This window comes from Astatotilapia calliptera, chromosome 7, assembly GCF_900246225.1.
Source record: "Astatotilapia calliptera chromosome 7, fAstCal1.2, whole genome shotgun sequence".
Classification (NCBI taxonomy): Eukaryota; Metazoa; Chordata; class Actinopteri; order Cichliformes; family Cichlidae; genus Astatotilapia; species Astatotilapia calliptera.
This window is the reverse complement of record NC_039308.1, coordinates 61,610,135-61,625,465: the sequence shown is the minus strand read 5'-3', so window position 1 is coordinate 61,625,465 and position 15,331 is coordinate 61,610,135. Positions and strand designations below refer to the sequence as shown.

Sequence of the window (15,331 nt, the reverse complement as noted above, 5' to 3'; positions counted from 1 at the left end):
AATTTTTGAAACTCAGGCTTGAACATTAAGATAGATAGTACTATACAACTTCTTAACTTGTTTTAGGCACTTTTTACTGCTGTAATGCATGGGCTCTCTCTGGCTGTGTACTCTGGCTTCTTCCCACAGTCCAAAGATGTAGCTTATGGGGTTAGGTTAACTGGTGATTCAAAACTGCCCTTTGGTGTGAATGCAAATGCTTGTCCTTCCATGTTAGACTGGCGATCTGTCCAGGTTGTACTGCCCTATGGTAGCTGGTATAGGCCCCAAAACTGCTACCCCACAATCCTGATAAGGATAAGTGGAAGAGGATGGATGATTGCAAAGGAATCAGTTGTTAATTATTGTAGCCAGTATTTTTTTCAGAAGAAAACATTTCTTGAGTGGAAAGCCCCCCCCCCCCCCCCCCCCCCCACACACACACACACACATGCAAATTAAAGACAGAAGCACAGGACTGCCCAGTACAGTTGCAAGAAGAGCACTTGGTCTAATCTTTGTGCCATCTTTTCTTTGTTGCAGGATCTTGATGAAGAAATGCCTCAGCAAGGCTCAGAAGCCATGCATTCTTCTTCAGTGCAAGATTTTGAAGAGGTAACATTGACCTAGGACAGATTTTAATGAATGTTTCTCATGCACGATGTGTACCTTACGCTATTTGCCGATAGTGAAATGGTCTATTCATCCTCTTGAGTGATGCATTTTTAGTAACTGTCAGATTACTGTTCTTTTGTCTTCATTCTCTATCTGTTACACACGAAGACTGAGACCAGCCAGATTCAGAAGACTGTGAGCTGCCTAAAGCCGCAACCAAACAGCTTTCCAAACAATGATCTGGACCTGAAACATCCAGAGCCTGAAAGGGTAAATATAATCCAGTGTACCACTTAATGAACTAATAATTTAATCTATCATCATTCTTTATGGATGCTGTGTGTGTGTGTGTGTGTGTGTGTGTTTGGCAGTCACCTGGGTGTGATGTGATTTACATGGACGAAGTTTATTAGTTGATATCTGCAACTGAATTGAAAACACACCTTTCCAACTGTCCAAAACAAATAAATGTTGCAATATTTTGCTAACAGTGTCACAATCATCGTCTGGTGTGCACAACAATATCATCTTTGGACAAGTGCATTCAGTGTGTGGGACCGGTTTCCTCCCTCAAGTGGCTTGGCTTTAAGTGCAAAGGTGAGACATTTAGTGAATAGGTACAGTGTATAGTAAAAAGCATTAATAGAGTTCAACAAGTTAAGACGTGCTGAAATGAACACTGCTCCCTTTTTAATTAATGGGTGGTCACGTCTAATTAAAGAAATGCAGTATTACCTCATTGGTGCAGGACCTTGTAAAAATGGTATACTTGGGATTGTCCTCAATTCCCCATTCCATAACATAAACTGCTCAAAATAATAAAGGGAACACTTAAACAATGCGATGTTACTCCAAGTCAGTCACACTTCTGTGAAATCAAACTGTTCACTTAGGAAGTAACACTGACAACCAGTTTCACATGCTGTTTTGCAAATAGAGTAGACAACAAGTGGAAATTATAGTCAATTCACCATAATAAAGGACTGGTTCTGCAGGTGGTGACCACAGACCACTTCTCAGCACCTATGCTTTCTGGCTGATGTTATGGTCACTTTTGAATGCTGGCGGTGATTTCATTTTAGTGGTAGCATGAGACGGTCTACAACCCACACAAGGGGCTCAGGTAGTGCAGCTCATCTAGCGTAGCACATCAATGTGAGCTGTGGCAAGAAGGTTTGCTGTGTCTGTTAGTGTAGTGTCCAGAGCATGGAGGTGCTACCTGGATGTGGAGTAGGCCATAGGAGGGCAACAACCCAGCAGCAGGACCGCTACCTCCACCTTTGTGCAAGGAGGAACAAGAGGAGCCCTGCAAAATGACCTCAAACAGGCCACAAATGTGCATCTGTCTGCTCAAATGGTCAGAAACTGACTTCATGAGGGTGGCTTGAGGGTCCAGCATCCACAGGTGGGGATTGAGCTTGCAGTCCAACACCATGCAGGATGTTTGGCATTTGCCAGAAAACACAAAGTTTGGCAACTTCAGCACGGGCACCCTATGCTCCTCACAGCTGAAAGGAGGTTCAAACTGAGCACGTGACAGTCTGGAGATGCCGTGGGGAATGTTCTGCTGCCTGCAACATCCTCCAGCATGATCATATTGGCAGTGGGTCAGTAATGGTGAGGGGTGGCATTTCTGTGCCTGCCAGAGAGCCTGACTGTCATTGGGTAACAAGATGAGGTCCTCGGACCCTTTGTGAGACCACATGCTGGTGCATTTGGCCCTGGGGTCCACCTAATGCGAGACGACACTGGGCCTCATGTGGCTGGAGTATGTCAGCAGTTCCTCCATGACAAAGGCATTGATGCTATGGACTGGCCCGCCTGTTCCCCAGACCTGAATCCAATTGAGCACATCTGGGACATCATGTCTCACTCCATCCACCACAAACTGTCCAGGGGTTGGCAGATGCTTTAGTCCAGGTCTTGGAGGAGATCCTTCAGGAGACCATCCGCCACCTCATCCCGAGCATGCCCAGGCATTGTAGGGAAGTCGTACAGGCATCTGGAGGCCACACACATTCAACTACACACTTTCATGCCACTCAACTACCTAAAGAACAAAGTATTTAATAAGAATAATTCCTTCATTCACATCTGGGATGTCCTTTTTTTGGGGGGGGAGGGGGATTAGCAGTGTATGTGTAGTCATTAAAATATCCTTAATGTGAACAGTTTTTTTTTTGTTTTTTTTTTTCAGCATTTGACATTACTGCAATGCTTTGACAAAAAACTACTTCGCTTAAATAGAACTGCAAAGCTAAATTAAGTCTATCAAAATGTGTTTCAGTTTGTTTAGGGGTCTGGCACAAATCTTGCCTTGCAAAATTGGCAAATCAGAATTGCCACCAGTCAACACAGGTGTGTATCCCATTCATATTTGGCTTGACTTTTTTTCAGTTTATTTTTTACCTGTCTAAAGTATTGATCAATTAAAAAAACTTTTGTTCTTACATTCCAGAAAGAAGAAATTTCTGAATATTCAGGGGAGGATGGATTGCCACATTCAGTTCTGGATCAAATATCAAGCGATGATGATGGCAACCACAGCATATCAGAAGAAGAATATGTGCCAGATTCAGAGTCATATGATGAAGATTCAGATGAAGACATCTCATTATTGCCAAGCACATCAAAAGGTCTGCTATGCCAAGATGACATCTCCAAAGCGCATGAACAATCAGATTCAACGAATTTAATCCACAACTTGACAAAGGACAAGCCACAAGATAAAAGTGAGCTTTGCGAAACTGAATCAGAAAAAATGACTTTAAGTAAAAGAAATTACTGCTATTTTTGTGGCAAACCACAAGCTAAAATTTCCCGCCACCTGAAAACGCACAAAACGGCTCCTGATGTTGTGCATGCATTTTCCCTGCCTAGAGACTCAAACGAGCGTAAAAGTCTGTTAGAGAAATTGAGAAATAAGGGAAATTTTAAGCATAATGCTGCAGTTTTGCATGGTGGAGTGGGACCACTGAAAGTGAAGAGAAGACCCAAGATTAAAGCAGTAGAGGGAAAGTTTGCTCATTGCTTTTATTGTCAAGGGATGTATGTTCGCAAGGATCTTTGGAGACATGTCCGCAGATGTCCTAACAAACCAAAAGATGACACGGATAAAGAACCTGGAAGAACCAAAGTACTCGGCCTGGCTTTAACTCTGGAGTCTCAGTGTTATCCGCAGGTGTCAAGTGGAGTCTGGAAGGTTCTTGCTGTTATGAAACAAGATGAGATTGCCTCAGCTGTGCGAAATGACTTTACTGTTATTCAGTTTGCCCAGTCCCTCTACAATAAACATGGACAAGACCCTACAAAGTATGATTATATACGACAGAAGCTTCGTGAAGCGGGACGTTTGTTGTTGTGTCTGCGCACAGAATTCTCAGTGCATAACATGGAAGAAGCTATTAAGCCTGCTAATTTCCAGAGAGTTGTGCAAGCAGTAAAGAAAGTTTCAGGTTTTGATGAAGAGACACTGTCATACAAAACTCCAAGCCTTGCGCTGAAACTGGGACATACACTGCATAAAATGTCTGACATTATCCATTGTCGTGCCCTCATGACAGAGGATGAAGCCCTAATCAAGTCCACTGATGCGTTCAAGAAGTTGTATGTCTCCAAATGGTCTGAGATGGTGTCTCACCGTGCCTTGAACACATTGAGTGAGGCAAAGTTTAACAAGCCATCAACATTGCCCTTTACAGAAGATGTTCGGATTCTCCATCACTACCTTCAAAAATCTGCAGAAAGTGCCTTTTGCAGCTTGGAGAACGAAGCCACAGCTCAGAATTATGCCCAACTTGCACAAGTTACACTCTCACAAATCATTGTGTTCAACCGAAGACGTTCTGGAGAGGTTTCAAAGATGCGCCTCAAAAGTTTTCTTGAAAGAGACAAAACAGCACTCCACACAGATGTTGCCATGGGGCTCTCAGAAATGGAACAGAGACTCTGTAACTATTTCTGTAGAATAGAAATAATGGGAAAAAGGGACAGAAATGTTCCAGTTCTGCTAACACCAAGCATGCTGGATGCTCTGTCACTACTGGTTAGTAGGAGGCCTGACTGTGGTATTTGTGCCACTAATATCTACCTCTTTGCAAGACCCCGATCAATGAGTCATTACAGAGGAATGGACTCCTTGCGTGTTCATGCACACCAGTGTGGAGCAAAGCAGCCTGAGTATCTAAGATCGACACAGCTCAGAAAACATGTTGCCACACTCTCACAAGTCCTTAATTTGAAAAACAACGAACTTGATCAGGTTGCAGATTTCCTGGGTCATGATATCCGCGTTCACCGCGAATTCTACAGATTACCAGTTCCCACAACACAGCTGGCCAAGATTTCCAAACTGCTTTTAACACTGGAAAAAGGACAACTTTCCCAGATCCAGGGGAAATCACTGGATGAGATCAAAATAGAAGGTTTGTATTGAAAGGAGCAAATATTAGGGCAGTAGTTGAATATTATGCTTTATCAACAGAATTAAAACCTAAAAGCACAGACCATTCTGTTAAATGTCCATGATTTAAGGTTCTTGAAGTCTATTGTTTCATCACTTTGCAACATTTGGCAAACTGCAGAGTGGTGGCCTTAAATAGTAAAACTATGTACTATAATTTCCAGTATTTGTTCTGTATTTTGTCATATCTCGTTGTTAATGTGAGGTTTTTGGGGGGTTTGTGTTTGGTTTTTTGGGGGGGTTTTCCCACAATTTCTCAGATGAAATTGCATTAAGTGATGCTGAAACAAAGGACAGTGAGAGTGAATCAGATGATGATGACACAGCACTCACAATGTTGGCGTGTGGCACCAGTGAGCCTGTACATGCAGTAGCTGATTCCACAAACACAGCGCAGCTCCAAGACACTGTAGATTGTGGTAAGTTACCACTAGCTTGGTTTCTGTGGATAAAATGTTTGTTACAAATATTAAAACTTAATCAAATTGTGTAATCAGCAGATGAAGGACCACTCACAATGCCTGCAGCAAGTGAGACTGCTGCTCCCTCTGAAGGTAAGGGGTGCAGTTGGTTCTCTAAGCTTATTATTGTTTCATCACTTTGCAACATATGGCAAACTGCAGAGTGGTGGCAAAAAGTCACTTGGATGAGTGACAAAATGTTTCTCCCACTGAAAACGCTACGTCCAGATTAACAGAATCAACGTTTTGGGATTTACTTACCTGGATGATTGAGCATGCATCAAGAGACTTTTATTCAACTTTTTATTCAGTCTTTTATTCACAGCGGAACACTAAATGTCTCATTTTAGAAATTTGATAAATTTTCAAAGAGAATTTTAGCTCGTTTTGATATTGATGGTAGCAACACATTTCAGAAGTTAGTACAGGGTAGCATCCATTCTTTTAACCACCAAATGTTTTTTGTTTTTTTTGTTTGGTTTTTTGTTTGTTTTAACTACTACTACTTTATATATCTTCCAGAGAAAAATGCTGCTCAATCCCACAATTCCCGAAGAGCTCCCAAAAACATGTGGTCCAAGGCTGAGGTTGCTGCAGTGATGAGGCATTTTAAAGACCACATAAACGAAGGGAAACTAGCCACCAAAAATGAATGCAGTCATTGCAAATTGGTAGAAGATCCGGTGTTGGCAGGAAGAACAGTTCAAAACATAAGAGATTTTGTAAGAAACAGAGGATTAACTGCAAAAAGGCAGGAAAAAAATGAACTAAAATAACTGTTTAGAGAGCTGTGGTTTTACATCTTGGTCAGATTGCCAATTGTTGTTAACACTGATGTTCTGTTTAAAGAAAAAAAAGTTCTTGTTAAATACAGAAGTAGTTTGTATTTCATAATTTTTACATTTAATTTATTTAGGGTTTTTTTTGACGGGTTATATTTAAAATAAAAAATTATAAATGCATATTTTCTCCCCTTAATATTTACCTTTAAACTATTAAAATTCATTTTAAATGTTTTTAATTTTTCTGTTTTCTATATTTTTATATTTCTGTGGGAAGCGTGGGCATTTTTGTCCATAGATTTCTTTTTTTATTTATGGTTAAAATTAATGTTCAGATCCAAGAACACTAATAAAATGATGTTCCAGTAATCCTGTGTCCTGTCAGATGTGTATTCATGGTAATGATGAGCTATTTACATATTACATCATTGTCCCTTTAAAGACCCAATATTGTTTTTTTTGGACCTCATAAAACACATTGTTGTCAAGTGGACAATGTCTCCAGAAAACACAATAGAGTCTGGTTGGTGTGTATCAGTGTATCTAGACTTCTATAGGGAGTGTATGAGGTCTGAAGTGACCCAAATTTTCTTCAGATTTTTTCGAACACTTTAACCTCGCTCCCTTGGCTCTAAGTCCTTTCAAAAGGGTAGTCCACTTAAACCACCACCGGGCGGATTGACGTAGTATAGTCCCGCCATACCACATAGACCCGTATGTGTGTGTGTGTGTGTGTGTGTGTGTGTGTGTGTGGGTGGTTGTGGGTGTGTGTATGTTCAGTCCATGAGTTAACGTGGGTCAGATGTCAGGAGGCAGAGTTCAGGAGTCTGACAGCTGTGGGGAAGAAGCTGTTCCGGTACCTGGTGGTCTTAGTCCGGAGGCTCCTGTAGCGCCTCCCAGAGGGCAGGAGGGTGAAGAGTCCATGTGATGGGTGACTGGGGTCTTTGATGATTTTCCCAGCCCTTTTCAGACACCGCTTCCTGTAGATGTCCTTTATGGCAGGAAGTGGTGCTCTGGCGATGCGCTGGGTAGTTTTCACGACCCTCTGCAACGCCTTCCGGTCCGAGGCAGAGCAGTTCCCGTACCAGACTGTTATACAGTTGGTCAGGATGCTCTCAATGGTGCAGAGATAGAAGTTCACCAGGATGTCTGAGGACAGGTGGTTCTTCCTCAGAGTCCTCAAGAAGATTAGATTAGATTAGATAGAACTTTATTAATCCCTCGGGTGGGTTCCTCTGGGAAATTCGATTTCCAAAAAAGCACAGCACCGACAGAAGTTACAGAGTTACAGAATATTATATATATATATATACACACACACATATATATAAATACAGAGACAATATAAATAAAATATACGAAGGGGATAAATAGAATCAATAGGAATAAAAAATAAAAATACAAGTGAATTGCACATTTCAAGTATTGAGGTCTATTGCACTGTTGACTATTTACAAAGGTATTGCACAAAAGGTATTGCACAGTGAGGTGAAGAGGCACTACAGCTTAGTTGTCCCCCCCTCCTTTGTCCTCCTGTTTCCCCTCCCTCTCCCCTCCAGAGAGGAGTTAAACAGTCTGATGGCGTGTGGGACAAAGGAGTTTTTAAGTCTGTTAGTTCTTGTCTTTGGGAGAAGCAACCTGTCACTGAACAGACTCTTCTGGTTGTTAATGGCCGTGTGCAGAGGGTGCCTGGCATTGTCCATAATGTCCATCAGTTTCTTTAATGTCCTTTTCTCTGCCACTGTCACCAGAGTGTCCAGCTTCATGCCGACCACAGAGCCAGCCTTCCTGATCAGTTTCTCCAGCCTGCATCAGTCCTTCTCTGCTGTGCTGCTCCCCCAGCACACCACAGCATAGAAAAGTACTCCAGCAACCACCGACTGGTAAAACATCCTCAGGAGCTTCCTGCAGATGTTAAAAGACCTCAGCCTCCTGAGGAAGTACAGTCGGCTTTGGGCTTTTTTATACAGGTGCTCTGTGTTGCATGACCAGTCCAGTTTATTGTCCACCCACAGCCCGAGGTACTTGTACTTGTTGACCACCTCCACCTCCTCCCCCTCTATCTGAACCGGCAGTGGACCTGCTCTAGACCTCCCGAAGTCCACAACCAGTTCCTTAGTCTTTGAGGTGTTGAGTTGCAGGTGGTTTGTGTGACTCCATGCGACAAAGTTCCTCACCAGACTTCTGTACTCCTCTTCCTGATCATCCCAGATACACCCCATGATGGCTGTGTCGTCTGCAAACTTCTGAATGTGGCATAATTCAGAGTTGTAGCAGAAGTCAGAGGTGTACAGGGTGAAGAGAAGAGGGGACAGCACAGTTCCCTGTGGTGCTCCTGTGCTGCTGACCACTGTGTCAGATGTGATGTCCTTCAGCCTGACGTACTGTGGTCTGTCGGTGAGGTAGTCGGAGATCCAAGCGACCAGGCAGGGGTCCACCTCCATCCTGTTCAGTTTTTCCTGAAGCATACAGGGCCGGATGGTATTAAAGGCACTGGAAAAGTCAAGAAACAGGATCCTGACCGTGCCTTTTCCCCCATCCAGGTGTGAGTGGGCTCTGTGTAGGAGGTACAGGATGGCATCCTCCACTCCGACACCCGCCTTGTATGCAAACTGTAGTGGGTCCTGGGCATGTTGTACCTGTGGTCGGAGGAGGTTGAGGAAGAGCCGCTCTAGAGTCTTCATAAGATGTGACGTCAGTGCCACCGGTCGGAAGTCATTCAGCTCATTGGGCCGGTTCTTTTTGGGGCGATGCAGGATGTCTTCCATAGGGCGGGCACTCTCCCCAGTCGCAGACTGAGGTTGAAGACTCGTTGTAGCGGCTCCCCAAGTTCAGCAGCACACGCCTTTAGCATCCTAAGACACACCTTGTCTGGGCCTGCTGCCTTTCTGGGGCGAAGCTTCCTCAGTTGTCTCCTGACCTGATCCACTGTGACACTGGGAGATGTTTGGGAGGAGGGGAGGGGGGGAGATGTCTTGCTGCTGAGAGAGGGATTGGAGGAGGGGGGTGTCATGGTGTCAGGAAGGGGGGGAAGCCAGGGAGGTAGGAGAGTGGGGATTGGACTCTGTAGTGAAGGTGAGGGTGAGGGTGGGGGCGTTGTGGGCTGGTCAAACCTGTTGAAGAAGTTGTTGAGTTCGTTTGCCTTCTCCACAGTCCCCCCCACTGGGCTTTTCTTGGTGTTGTGGCCTGTGATGGTTTTCACACCATTCCAGACCTCTCTCATATTGTTCCTCTCCAACTTCTGCTCCACCTTCTTCCTGTAGGTGTCCTTTGCTTCCCTCAGGCAGCGTTTCACCTCCCGCTGTGCTGCTTTCATCTCCTCCTTCACTTTGCTCCTGAAAGCCTTCTTCTTCATGTTGAGGACAGCTTTGACTTCCTGTGTTACCCACGGTTTGTTATTAGGATAACACCGTACCGTCTTAGCAGGGGCGACCGTGTCCACACAAAAGTTGAGGTAGTCTGTAAGACAGTGTGTCGCCCCCTCTATGTCCTCAAGAAGAGGCGCTGGTGTGAGTCAGCATTCCTCCTGTAGTCCACGATGAGCTCCTTGGTCTTCTCAGTGTTAAGCAGCGGGTTGTTTGTGTCGCACTACTCAGCCAGACGATCTACCTCCTCCCTATAGGCGGCATCGTTGTCACTGATGAGGCCAATCACCGTGGTGTCATCTGCAAACTTAATGATGGTGTTAGAACCATCGGCAGGTCTGCAGTCGTGGGTGAAGAGGGAGTAGAGGCCAAGTTAAACTTTCCATGAAAGTAAATAAATAAAATCCATTCATTTTTTTAATCTGATTTAGGATTGCAAGGTTGCTGGAACCTATTTCGGTCATCACAGAGTGATAGCTTGGGATAGCTTGGACGGACTAGCAACCTGTTCAGTGCAGGTTTATACTAAATCACAGGGCCACCAAAAAGACACAGACAGCCATTCATTCACATTCATACCTACCTACAGCCAACTTAGAATCATCAGTTAACCTAAAATGCATTGCTTTCAACTGAGTGCCGCGAGACAAAACTCATGTAGTCACAAGGAAAACAAGAAAACTCCAAACAGAAAGGTCAAAGCTAACCAGCAAATTCAAGCTCAGTACCATCTTGCTGTGAGGTGGCCACTGTTAACCACTGCACCACCATGACACCCATAAATTAAATCAACAATCAAACCTAAAACTTACTCAAACTACTTTGTCAGATGTCTGCCAAATAATTTATGTCAGTACCCTCTCAGGACTTGCCACACACCCCTAGCATCGTGTTTTCCTTTGATCAAGTTGTTGCTTCCATTCAGGGAATACAACTGAAATCTCATAATTTTATCAATGTTAAAACATAAATTCCAAACTGCTGGGACAATGCATAATGAGAGCTGCATACAGTGAGGTGAATCTTTTTTCTTTTTGTATGTAAAAAGGTTCATGTTCCACATTATTTTATCATTATTGTTCTGCCTGTATTCCATTTTTTTCTAAACATGAACAGCTTTTCTTAAATATTAATTATGTAAATAAAACACGTTGTAGTGAAAAGGGTAATTTAATACAACCTGCCATGCAGTAAGTAAAAGACTCCTTAGTGTAGGTCAAAGCACTCCGAAAGTTTCATAATAATCAATTTGCCATCTGTTCATTAATGCTACAATAGCTCCCATCTTAAATGCACTGGGAGACTCCAGCGACTCATTAGATGACCTTAACTAACATTTTATCCCAGTGCTGTAGGTATAATGTGACAGTTCTATCTGTGGAAGGAAGAAAAATCACTGGAAAAGGCAAATAGTGGAACAAGAACAAATCTAAGTGCATCCTGGATATCTGTTGTCTTTGAAAAAATAAAAAAAATAAATAAGGCATCTATCTATGAATGCTAGAATTTTGCATATCAGGGCATACTTTTAAAAAATCATCTGGTCCTTAGCTGGTGTTAAATTTAGGTAAATACAACCCCAGTTGAACTACAAAAACATGATAATTACCGAGTATGATCACCTCAATAAAATCCAAAGTTTGGGCAGTTTGCTGGTCTGGAGCATATAGGTTTGTCTTAACAAAATGCCAAGGAAATCTTCAAGACTCAGGTTTTGCTGACTATCAGTTTGTGAAGGGTCATATAATTACAATAAGGTTGATTCTATTCATCTGGATGTAGTGGTTTCAATGGGAAAGACGTATGACAATTTACATATTAATGATCAAGGAACCGACCTCACAGCCCATTGTTCTTTCAGTGGGCTGGTTTCAGTTATTGTGCAAATGTACTGTTTATAAGGTTGGGGAAACCTGTAATCAGCTGTCTGTGAAGGTTCTCAGTCATCCAGGTCATCGTAGTCTAAGGAACTTGGGGAAAAAAAGGGTCTGGACTTCTTTAAGTTGCTTTAAGACTCCTTGAAGCTCCTTAGACTGCAGCCAGTGTTCCTCCCTGTTCAGGATGTTTACATCCTCATCATTGAAAGAGTGTCCACTGGCCTGTAGGCGTAAATAGACTGCTGAGTCCTGGCCTGACGAAGTAGCTCTTCTGTGTTGTGCCATCCGCTTCACCAGAGGTTGTTTGGTTTCTCCGATGTATAAGTCCTGGCAGTCCTCCTGGCACTTAACAGCGGTGTATGCTGTTAAGTGCGTACACTATGTTACTCTGTTTTGTGCCAGGGGACCCGATCCTTGGGGTGGACCAATTGTTTTGGCGCAGCGTGTTTTGGAGTTTAAAAGCCACAGAGACACTGTGTTTAGAAAAAATGCGTCTGAGCTGCTCCGATACTCCTGACACATACGGGACCGCTACAGGTTTTCGCTTAGTCAGCGGTTGTCCTTCTCTCCTGGATTGGCTGGAGCTTTCTTTTAGCACCTTCCCAGCTTTGACAAAAGTCCAGCTGGGATAACCACATTTACTCAGGGCCTTCTCGATGTGCTGTTCTTCTGCCTCCCTGGCCACTGTGTCAGTGGGGATGGTGTTCGCTCTGTATCGTAGCGTCCTGATGACACCCAGTTTACGCTCCAGTGGATGATGCGAGTCAAACCTTAAATACTGATCCATATGTGAAGGTTTACGGTATACATCAGCTTTGATGTGTACCATGCAGTGGCGTGTCCAGCGGGGTGGCCCAACCAGACTGGCCACCCCAGGTGCCACCCCGAAGCTAAAACAATAAGATAAGATAAGATAAGATAAGATAGAACTTTATTAATCCCTCGGGTGGGTTCCTCTGGGAAATTCGACTTCCAAAAAGCACAGCAACGACCGAAGTTACAGTTACAGAATTGTTATATATATATATATATATATATATATATATATATATATATATATACACACACACACACACATATATAAATACAGAGACAAATATAAATAAAATATACAAAGGGGATAAATAGAATAAATAGGAATAAAAAATAAAAATACAAGTGAATTGCACATTTCAAGTATTGAGTCTGTTTTGCGTAACTATTTTTAAATCCCGGTAGCTCTGCAACCACGTAAGCTAATGCAATCATTTTTTTTGCATATGAAACCGGAGGAATTGTACTTACATCTTATGCCATCAGCTTGTCCTAGGTCACAGTTTCCTTCCACATATAGCTTTGCAAAAACTGCATAAAAAGCACTTGCAGCAACAAAAACATAATATTCCAGAAACACGCTTTGCCGATCCGATCAGCTGTTCATAACACTTCCTACGTTGGAATAGAAGTCAGCGCGAACTTTTGCATGTCCGCCATTACCTGCCCGAAACCGGAAGTGATGTCATTTTCGCGGAAATGTAGTTTTTTTTTTTACCATCAGGGCCTCAGGGCCTATACTGATGCTTTTAAAAGTTATCTCACCATGCCAGCTGACTGTATTTCATCATCAGCCAGTGTTGTTCTTTATACATCAATATTACCAAAGTTTACCATAAGGCAGCATATAAAGTATTTACTTGCCAACACGTTCTCACTCCCAAAGCGTAACATTTTACGCTAGGTGACAAATCGTCAACATATTACGTTTTTGGCTACCCACCACGTTCCTAAATGACGACCTCGGAAAAAAGAGGAAATATGAGAACCGTCTGGACTCCATCTACACATGTTCTCTCTTTTTCTTCAAATCGCTTAGAAACACGCTATTTAACATCATTATAGTCCTGGTTAAGATGGTTATGGTTAGGGCTAGGGATAAGGTTAGGTTTAGGGCTGGAATACAGGGCTGGAACGTCCATTACCGCGGGAGCGTCATTGCACTGGATTCCAGCCATAACCCGTCGCGTACCATAAGAACGCCGAAGGTCTCCTTTCGCGTTCCTCAGGAACGCTGCGGGACATGACAAAACGTTGACATGTTACGCCTCAGGAGTGAGAACGGGCTGTACTTGCTTTCAGGTTTTATCCAAATGTTAGTCTTTTCATTTGTTTCCCCACTTTTTTCCTGTTTCAAAATCAAACACCAGTTTGTGAGAAGATTATCTTCTTTTTTAACAGGCATTGGTTTTGCATTGGCATTGGCTAATTTGCCAATTGTATGTTAAAAATGTTCATATTTTAATATTCAAAAATGTTTTTGCCCAAAACATATGTACACTACATGTCAGTAAAAGTACTATGCAAATATTAATGTCCTTGACTGCTGAATAAACACTGACTGATTGTATCTCTTGTACTTTATCAACGCAGTATCTAAAAACTTTGCACCATAGTGGTTAAAATCTCATTCTAATAAGAGTTAAAAGTGCATTCGGTTATTAGGTTTACAGGGTTATTGAATTATGGTTAACGGTTGGTAGAATTGTTTTTAACATTATCTGCCAATTACATCTGCCACCCTTCTCCAAATCTGTGCCCCTACCTGCCCCCCCCCAACAAAAATTTTCTAGACACGCCACTGGTACCATGGCGATTGATCAGTGGGCTTTGATCAGTGGTTGTTGATCAATAGTCATGAGAATTTGCATAACTATGATTAAGGAACTGACCCCCCAGCCCTTTGTTCCTTCAGTGGGCTGTTTATAAGATTGGGGAAACCCGCAGTCAGCTGAGGCTGAGGAACTCAGTTGGATGAGTGATGAAACAATTTTCCCACTGAAAACGCTACGTCCAGATGAGCAGAATCAACTTTTGGAGATATTCATAATATATTTCAGATATTTGCCAGTCTTTGCTGGAGTAGACATCCCAGCAAATTCACCCTAAGGTCAAACCATGCAATGTTCAGGGAAACTGCTGAAAGCCAAAGAGCTGCATTTCAGTTACAATGTTAAATGCTCAAATTCACAAAATATAATTAGGCACTCTTGTTTGGAAAAGTTACCAGTAGAAAGCCAGTTCTTTCTAGAATAGGCGTGGCATCATGGTTTAGGTTTCATAAATTGTATTAGAACCAACCACAAGATGTCTGGATGTCACACAACAATGGAACAGTGTTTGGATAGACGAAACCAAAGTGCAGATGTCTTGCCATAATGCTCAACACATTGTTTGGCAAATACCAAAAACAATATAGCAGTACAAATGTCTCCTTATAGAGATGATGTCAGTTTTGCAGCCACAGGACATGTGCACATTGCAGTCATTGAGTTTACCATTTTCTGAGTCAAAGGTGAGAACTTCTCTCTGACAGTCTGAATCAAAACTGAAGTAGGATTGTAAAGAAGAATGAGCCAAAATTCCTCCACAATGATGTGAGAGACAGACAGTCTCTCAGAAAATGATTACTTTAGGTTATGGCTGCTAAAAGTGGTTCTAAAAGCTACTGAGTCAGAGGGTATATTTAGTTTTTCACACACTACTTTTGTATTCTGGCTTACTTTTTATGAAATAATTAATGGCGTGGTTGTTTTTCTAAGGGTGTATTATTTTAAGACTTAGTAAGGAATAAACAGATTTATTATGTAAAATCTTTATGTAAACAGTAAACTTTCTTTTTAATTATGTCTGTATTTTTAAACCTCTTTTCTTTGAAACTTGAAATGCTTCAGAACTAATGATTGAACTAACAACTGAACCAGACACAAATACACACATGTCCAAAACAGAAGGGAAAAATCCAGAAGAAAAAATA

The 15,331-nt window shown here is 42.4% G+C and overlaps 1 protein-coding gene across 1 annotated transcript; it reads left to right on the top strand.

Moving 5' to 3' along the window:
- The first annotated feature begins 839 nt into the window (after positions 1–839).
- LOC113027020 (uncharacterized) lies at positions 840–6,443 on the top strand. Its single transcript, XM_026176397.1, has 7 exons — positions 840–864; positions 1,086–1,191; positions 2,882–2,952; positions 3,053–5,018; positions 5,317–5,475; positions 5,557–5,610; positions 6,040–6,443. Exons 4-7 carry the CDS (start codon positions 3,356–3,358, stop codon positions 6,291–6,293), a joined length of 2,130 nt encoding a protein of 709 aa, XP_026032182.1. The 5' UTR covers positions 840–864; positions 1,086–1,191; positions 2,882–2,952; positions 3,053–3,355; the 3' UTR covers positions 6,294–6,443.
- Positions 6,444–15,331: the final 8,888 nt, after the last annotated feature.